Below are 8,636 nucleotides of genomic sequence, written 5' to 3'. Positions count from 1 at the left end.
CATTGATTTTAATTGATCTAATACCCTTCCTTCCATTTAGTACGTTAGGAAACAGAGGTTCAGAGAGGTGCAGTGACTTGCCCCAAGTAACACAGTAAACCAGGACTCAGACTTTTCAGGACACTGGCAGGTTTTGCTTTGAAAGGTGCTAGGCAAAATTGAAAAACTGTCCTTGACATACTCCCAGCCCTTTCTGCACTCTTGTTTCTTCTAAAGTTTGTGGGCCAGTGCCTGCTGGTGAAAAAACCAACAAAGTGTATGTGTGATTAGTCATTTTAAAAATATGAGTTCTTTCTGAAATACAAATATGATCACTTTAACTGTTTTACTGGAATTCCCTCAGCAGCTCTTTGTGGTTTTCAGGCCAAATACAAATCATCAGTGTGGCAATAAAGTCTCCTCCAGACCTGGCCCCAGCAGTCCTGCTAGCCAGCCTCACTCTTTACCACTTCCCCACAGGCAACTTCAAGGTCTTTCCTTCCTCCATTCTTGGCCTGGCTAAATCCTAAGTTTTTCACAACTCTACTCATATTCCTCTCTGTGACTCTTCCCTGGTGCTTGCTTTCCACATCTCTGCTACAGCACACATCGTGCCATCCCCGAATCTTCTTCTTGTCTGTCTTCTCCACTGGACTGGGGCATTCGTATGAGCCGGGTCAGGGCTCTTGGTCTTCTGTCCCTGCCACCCAGCCTAGGGCTCAGCACACAAGAGGAACTCAGTAAGTATCTGCTGAAGTGAATCTTTGCATATTCTTACTCTCAGATTTTAATCCCCCCAAAACTCCAACTCACTGGAATATCAGCTCTCTGAATTATGTAAGAACTAGTTTTTCTTTGTTTTTTTTTAAACATCTTTATTGGAGTATAATCGCTTTCCAATGGTGTGTTAGTTGCTGCTGTATAACAAAGTGAATCAGCTACACATATACATATATCTCCTCCCTCTTACATCTCCCTCCCATTCTCCCTATCCCACCCCTCTAGGTGGTCACAAAGCACGGAGCTGATCTCCCTGTGCTATGCAGCTGCTTCCCACTAGCTATCTGTTTTACATTTGGTAGTGTATATATGTCCCTGCCACTCTCTCACTTCGTCCCAGCTTACCCTTTCCCCTCCCTGTGTCCTCAAGTCCATTCTCTACACCTGCGTCTTTATTCCTGTCCTGCCCCTAGGTTCTTCAAAACTTTTTTTTTTTAGATTCCATATACATGTGAAGAACTAGTTTTGATAATGCAGATCTCCATTTCCTAATATCTTGAGAGTATTAAGAAAAACTATACCTATCTTGGGAGAAATGGATGCAAAAACCCACTTCTGACTTTTTTTCCCTCCTTATCTTATACATATTGGGTGGGGGGTGCTGGTTTCATTTTTTTAACCTCCAGCTTGTAGGCTAGTACCTGATGATCAGCACAGCCTCTGACCCTTCCATGGTTACTCAAAGAACTAGCCCACCCACTCGGGTCCCCAGACTGAGAGCTTTCCCTGGATCACTTACGAGGGGCAGACAGCAACTCTTCCTGAATGCCACCTTACAACATACCCAAAAAAGTGGCTCAGTAAGTTACTTACTATCCATCAAATCAGAGTGAAAAGGAGACAGTTAAATGCTTCTATGGATAAGTACAGGGATAACAAAGGGAGAGGTCCACCACGGGGGGCTGTGGTGGTCAGAGATGGCTTTGTAGAGAATGGATCACATAGAGCAGGTTGAGAACTGGGCAGAGAGATGGGGCGGGAAACACTTCCAGGTGAGAACCAGCCTGAGCGACAGTCAGGCTGCAGGCAGAGAAGGCGCCCGACCAGGAGCCCATTCGCCTGGGGAGAAGTCAGGCCCGAACTGAGGTGGGAAGAGCAGGCATGTGCCTCGACGGGAGCAGGGCCGATTACCCTCTCCCGCGGACTCCACGCGGCGCTGTGTTAATTATGCAGCGCATTCAGACTCACTCACCATTTCAATCTCTGTTCCCCTGTTAGGTGAGTGGGATTTATATCAACGGACATTTTAAAACAGCAGTGGTAACAGACTAAAGGAGATTATGAAAATTAGCTCAAGCCACGCAGCTAGTAGCAAACCAACCTCACAGTCCAGCTCCCTTGACTTCTCCTGATTTCACAGACCCAAGAGTCGGGTGGGCCTCACAAGTCACATGGCTGAGTTTCCACATGGTGCAGATGAAGACTCTGAGGACCAAAGAGGTGAAATAGTTTTTCCAAGACCACACAAAAGTAGAGTTTAGGAGACTGACTTGTAGCAGCTTTAACCAGTCTTGTTCCTCACTGAAGAAGCTTTGCATTGTATTGGTTGGAAACCCTGAAGAAAAAAAATCCTCATCTTGCAGAGACAGAACTGTTACTTTGACAAAACAAAATATTTTCTAATTTTATGACGGTTGGGATAACAGTCTGTTATTTAACTGCATTCTTAAAAAAATGGAAATTTTTATCAACCAAAAATTAAAAGTTTAAGTGAAAAGAATTCTGAAAAGAAATAGAGCTGCTCGAGGAGAAGCATCTGTCTGGGGAGGTGGTCTCTACAACCTACGGGAGCTCTTCAGAACTTTCTTCTGCCACCGGTGAGTTTTTAGGTCTTCATCAATCGGGGAATTAAAAAAAATTAACTTAAAAAAAAGAAACTAGGGCTTCCCTGGTGGTGCAGTGGTTGAGAATGCACCTGCCAATGCAAAGGACATGGGTTCAAGCCCTGGTCTGGGAAGATCCCACATGCCGTGGAGCGACTAAGCCTGTGTGCCACAACTACTGAGCCTGCGCTCTAGAGCCCGCAAGCCACAACTACTGAGCCCACGTGCTGCAACTACTGAAGCTCGCCTGCCTAGAGCCCGTGCTCTGCAACGAGAAGCCACCGCAATGAGAAGCCCGCACATTGCAACGAAGAGTAGCCCCGGCTCGCGGCAACTAGAAAAAGGCTGCACACAGCAACAAAGACCTAACACAGCCAAAAATAAATAAATTTATTTTTTTAAAAAAGAAGAAACTACACACTGCCCCCAAACTGACAGACTACTATCATCTCAGAATCTGTTCAAAAAGGATAACTAGTATTTCCAGATAAGTACATCATCCAGATGACACATTATTACAATTTTTTTTTACCCTAGAAATGACATGGCTTGAGAAATGACTTGCTGAGAAATCTGTGTTTACATTAGGGAGAGTCGGGGGTGGGAGGTGGAAATCCCTTGCAGAAGCTGAAAAGATGTTAAGTGGTAAATACCAAAATGCCCAACAAGCATGTAAGCAGGCTCTCATCCCAGCAAGAATATGTGCAGCTCAGCGTTTTAAAATTTGCTTTTAGCTTTTCCAGCAGTTTGAATTAACCCTTTCTCTACTTCTGTTTCCTTCATGAGAGTACAGCACTTAACCTAGAGACTCATAGGGCTGTTGTGGTCCTCTGCTATTCACCAGCAGATAATCCCCTCATCCTAACCGCTTCTCCAAAGTAGGCTGCCTCTCCAAATGCCTCCTAGACTTCCTTGCTATCCAGATTCTTGGGGCAAGGCCCGGGCAATGTTAGGAAGTAAGTCCCTCTTGCAGGAGCTAGGCACAGAATTGGAAAAGACCTACTGGGAGACCAAAGCAATACAAATAAATGCCACTCAAAAGGTGCATCCAGACCAGAACTTCTTCAGGAGCATGTGAACCAGAATCACCCCAGAGGGGCTGTCCCAGCAATTGAGGCCCCAGCGTCTGTAACTGTAAAAGATCCTCAAGTGACTCTAAAGTGCATCCCCCACTGACAGACACTAATCTAGACGCTCTCAAGAGTCAATTACGTTTTTCTCTTAGTTTAAGACCCTAGCAAGTTAAAATGAAAAACAAAACAGGCAACCCCCAAACTGAAAATTCTATGGTTCATCTTAATATCTTACTGACTATTAAACTTATTGACAGCCTAGGTGAATGACAATCAAATATAAGAAAGGTAACCATTTAATGAATATTTGCATAATACTTTACCATATTTTCTCATAAACACAATAAGGCTCTCATGTGCTTCACAAAGCAACCCTGTGAGGTAGCTTGTTTTTCTCAAATTAATGATGAAGAGAATGAGTCTCAGAGACATGAGGGAACGACCTGGAAGTGCCCTGATGATGTCAGTATTTCTATTACCAAGTTAGATTCCTTTTTCGCTATTTATAGTGATTTGTGTCTTTGCAGTGTTTCTTCTAAACATAGAGTACATCAGTTGCTACAGACATTTGCTTCCAAGGGAAAAAAAATCCACATCAAAATCTCGGTGACCTGAAATCTCACACCATATTGGTCCCATTAAACCAGGGCCGGCCACGTAGGTTCTCAGAGTTCTTCTAAGTTCTTTGGCTCAACAGAAGAATCTGAAGAATAAGAACAAAACAAAAGCCAAGAAAATAAAAGAAGGTTAACTGAGCAGTAAAGACTTGTTTCAAGAATATCAATTCTAAAATAAAACCACTCAGCTCTGTGGTTGGGTGAGTGTTATTATAGCAAAGTCAAAAGCTTCCTAAATGAGTGGGTGCTGATTGGTTGGAAAACTAAACAAACAAGTTAGTGCCCAGTCTGTTAAAGATGAAAGCAGACTTAATACATGGTGGTGCCAGCAGGGACGACATATCCAAGTGCAAAAGAGACACCAGAATCTTTGCAACAGTGAAACATGCAGCGCAGGCTTCTCTTTTTACCTTGTCTGTCAACATTTCCTTCATCCTGAAAGGCTGCTCTGGCATAACTCAGAGGCAGATTCAGCCCGACAGCTGGCCCTACCATGCTCAGCCATGACGTGATGTAGTTGACATTCCTGGGAAATAAGTGAAACACAGAAAACTGTTTCCATTGTAGTTGTTTGAGTGGTAGAAAATCAGTTATCAACAATCATAGAAATGAGGCTTTCTTCAAAGACGTGTGCTCAGCACCTGGAATCTCAGCATTTCCAAATGCCAGCCCATTGCTTAACAGGGACTCGAGGGCCAAAGAGGCTGAGGATCCATCCCTCACTAAAGCAGCTGAAGGGAAGGTCAAGGCACTGGGGCTCCTGACTTCCCTCGATGATTCCAAGTTGATGCAATTGACAATGTTAGCTAAGGTAGCAGAGTGCAGTTAAGTGCATGGCTTGGAGGCATAAGTGCCTGGGTTCAAATGCCAGTTCCGCCGCTTAACTAGACGTGTGACCTTAGCGGAGTCATTTAGCCCCTCTGTGCTTTAGCTTCCTCCTCTGCAAACTGGGCAAAATAATGGTCCTTAGCTCGGAGGGGTGTTACAAGAATCCAGTGCTTACCATATCTGAAATACTTAGAACAGTGCCTAGTACACAGTAAAAAAAAAAAAAAAATCAATAAATGTTAGCCATTATTATTATTACAAAGAATATTTCTTTTTTAGCTTAGCTTTTAGAATCACATAAAAAGATTTACACTTTAAAAATAAGAGTAAAAGCCAATGTAGCTTGATGGTGTTTCTTACCTATTGATTTTCTGAAAATTCTTTAACACAGGAGTCATGAATTCATTCGTCTTGCAGGGATGAAGTACAAAAAAGGGTTGTCCAAGTATCGGATGCTCCTGTAAGAATCAGAGTTGGCCCAGGATTGCCAGATTAAGTTACCTTGAAAAAGTTAAAATCCATAATCTGGTTTACTCCTTTACTCCTTTCAAGTTATAAAATTGAGATACAGATTGATTCCTATTTTGAAATATAATTCATAACCCAAAGATGAGAAAAAGTTGGTGAGAAGAAACTATTTATCGATAAAGGACAGGCACTCAATACAAGCTGCAGATACATTTATCAGTTCCCTCTTAACTGCTCTTTAGCTAGTGTTTCCTTTGGCCTATAATTATTCTCATTTATAATTCAAGGATATCCATGAAGTCCAGAAGCCTGACCATCTGAACAATGCATTTCATTAATCTCTTTGTCAATGGTAAGGGGACCAAAATCATTCACATATTTTCTTACATAAATTTTGTCAACATGTTAATTATTTCAGGCCTAACTGCATCCAGTGCCAGTGGGCACATGTCCAGTGAGTAGACAGGATAGGGGGTGGGGTGGAAGAGGGGAACGGCTGGCACTATTTAAACTGCACTGCTTCTGTCTGTCTGTCTCTCCCTGAGTTTGTCTGTTTATCTATGTCTCTCCTTCTGTCTCCCCCAAGCTTATGGGGCTGTTTCTGTAAGTTCGAAGTCCATAAGACGGAACTCCACTGCCTTTATGAGAGAATGACTGGACGTAAGATACAGGTCAGACTGCTGCCAAGTTAGGGATGTGGACATCATTTGGCAAGCATTGGGGAGCCCTAGAAAGTTTCTATATAGTGAGTGATCTATGCATAAATTCTACCAATGCAAAAACAATTATTGTTGATAAATTTGTCAATTGCTTACATTGTTAATTAGCCATTATACCAGAGACTGCAAACCCAAATACTGCTATGATCTGAATGTTTGTGTTCCCACAAATGGTATTAGGAGGTAGGGCCTTTGGGAAGCGCTTAGGTCATGAGGGTGGAGCCCTCATGATGAGATTAATGCCTTTATAAAAGAGGCTCCAGAGGGCTAGCTTGCCCCTTTCTGCCATGTGAGGACACAGAGAGAAGCCTGCAACCTGGAAAAGGGCCCTCACGAGACAGCGCTGGAGACCTAAACCTGGTCTCAGACTTCCAGCCTCCAGAACTGTGAGAAATAACTTTCTGTTGTATATCAACTACCCAATCTGTTGTATTTTGCTATAGCCGCCCAAAGAGACCAAGACAACTACCTATGAAGACCAGGCAGGTGACCCGAAGGGGTGAGGCCAGTTAACTACACCAGCAGGTGACGAGGACTGTGGGGACCTGGAGAGCCCAGCCAAGGCTGTTTTTGCCACGCTGCTTCAGCCAGCTGTGCCATGTGGGGTGCACACTTGGTGTGCCAGGTCTTCCCATCTGTCAAAATAACCTAGAAATCGAGATTTTTATGCAAACCCCCCTAAATTTAAATATGGGCACAATTTTTAAAAAACATGGTCCAGGCCAAATAAAACAAGCCTGTAGGCTGGATCTCGACTAGGGGCTGCCTAGCTTCTTCTCCTGGCTTCTTCTCTTCTCAGCCAGTCCAAGGAGAAGCTGAACTCAGAGCTGTCCATGGGAAGAATTATATCCTGCTGCCTCCACTGTCCAACCCTAAAACATTCATGGCTGTGCACAAGTGAACACACCCAACCATAAGAAATGGAAGGAACAGTTCCATTTGTATGTGTGACATCGGGCATGGAGATGCATGTGTTTGTGAGCACGCGTGTGCACATGTGGCGAGGGCTGAGCTATCTGCTGGGAGTAGGTTGGAGTATGTCTCCCTGAGTGCCACCTCCAGATGTCTCTGCCCAGGGTCCTGATTCTCACACAGAGTTTGAGCTCCCATCTCCTGCTCTCTCACTACCCCTCATTTCTGTCCCTAACCAGATGCTGGGGTCACAGCCCCAGATGTGTTATGCTTATCACAAGTCCTCCTGTCCAACTTGATTCTGGCTCCCCTTACCTGCCTTAAACTAATATTTATTAATTCATCACATATCTAGTGATCATCTCTTATGTGTCTTCCAGGAATAGTTCTGGATCTAGTTACAAAGATCACTATCTCTAAGATAAACTAAGTCCCTGATCCCATGGAACTTACATTCCAGTGCAGGAGACAGCCAAAAAACACATAGAACAAATAAGTAAACAGGATAATCTAGATAATAGTAAGTGCTATGAATAAAACAAAACAGGGTAATGTGATTTTGGAGGGACTGTGGTAATAATTTAGATTTGGTGAAAGGGAAGGCCATACTGAAGAGGTGATCTTTAAACAGAGATCAGAATGGCAAGAAAAACCCAACTGTGCAGAGAAACTTGATGGATACAGAAGACCATAGAGGGAAATGAGTAAGGTAAATGTACCCAGGAAATGTGAAAGTATTTTACAATCATCCTGGACTAAAATAATTACTGTTTATAGAGCTGAGATTTAAAAGGTTAAATTTAGTCTAAATTCTTTTTGGATTACTTGTGTAGTAAACATTGGAAGGAATGAAGAGCAGTAACCAAATCTGTGAAGACATGGTACCTTCTTTAATAAAATGAAACCTAGACCTCCAAGGATGGCATTACATGGAACACTCATAAAGGGGAGAGTCAGCTCAGCCATGCCTCCACTCCTCTAGGACTCACCCTCCCCTCGGCAGCCCTTGTTTCCTGTGGCCACTCTCACGCTCATGGGGAAACTCCTCCAACTTTAAACACTTGAGCCCAAGTTTCCCGTAGCTGAGGTGGAATGGACTAGTCAAACAAGACTCTACTGAAAGCCTGGGAATACTGAAAGGGTAACAGAACACTAAGCAACAGGACTCTTAAAAGATCCACAGTGTTACAATACTGGGGCTCCCAGGCCCATTTGAGTCATGGGGGACACCAGGAAGAGATCTTGGCTGGGCTTTCCCTTTCTGGCCTGCATGGTGGATGGAAGCACTCACAACCACTATGCAAGAGTGTCCTCCAAGACTCTTAACCCATAATAATTCAGTCTCCTTAAGGAGATGGTAACTCTCATGAGGAATGGCTTCATCATATAGACAAGACCATGCCTCTTCCTTACAGGTCTGTGGCCTAACATTTACAA

General features: G+C 43.6%; 1 protein-coding gene across 4 annotated transcripts in view; it reads right to left on the bottom strand.

Moving 5' to 3' along the window:
* Positions 1-3,933: 3,933 nt before the first annotated feature.
* ATG10 (autophagy related 10) overlaps positions 3,934-8,636 on the bottom strand; it is a 234,746-nt gene continuing 230,043 nt past the window's right edge. For all 4 annotated transcript variants that reach the window (XM_059060731.2, XM_059060732.2, XM_067031251.1 and 1 more), the window contains 3 exons: positions 5,461-5,558; positions 4,683-4,798; positions 3,934-4,358 (listed from right to left, as the gene is read on the bottom strand). In XM_059060731.2, coding sequence (XP_058916714.1) covers positions 4,321-4,358; positions 4,683-4,798; positions 5,461-5,558 — 252 coding nt within the window. In that variant the 3' untranslated portion in view covers positions 3,934-4,320. The remainder of the gene's footprint in view (positions 4,359-4,682; positions 4,799-5,460; positions 5,559-8,636) is intronic.

Source organism: Kogia breviceps, chromosome 4 (genome assembly GCF_026419965.1).
Source record: "Kogia breviceps isolate mKogBre1 chromosome 4, mKogBre1 haplotype 1, whole genome shotgun sequence".
NCBI lineage: Eukaryota > Metazoa > Chordata > Mammalia > Artiodactyla > Physeteridae > Kogia > Kogia breviceps.
The sequence above is the reverse complement of the archived record's forward strand: the minus strand, read 5'-3'. Positions and strand labels throughout refer to the sequence as shown.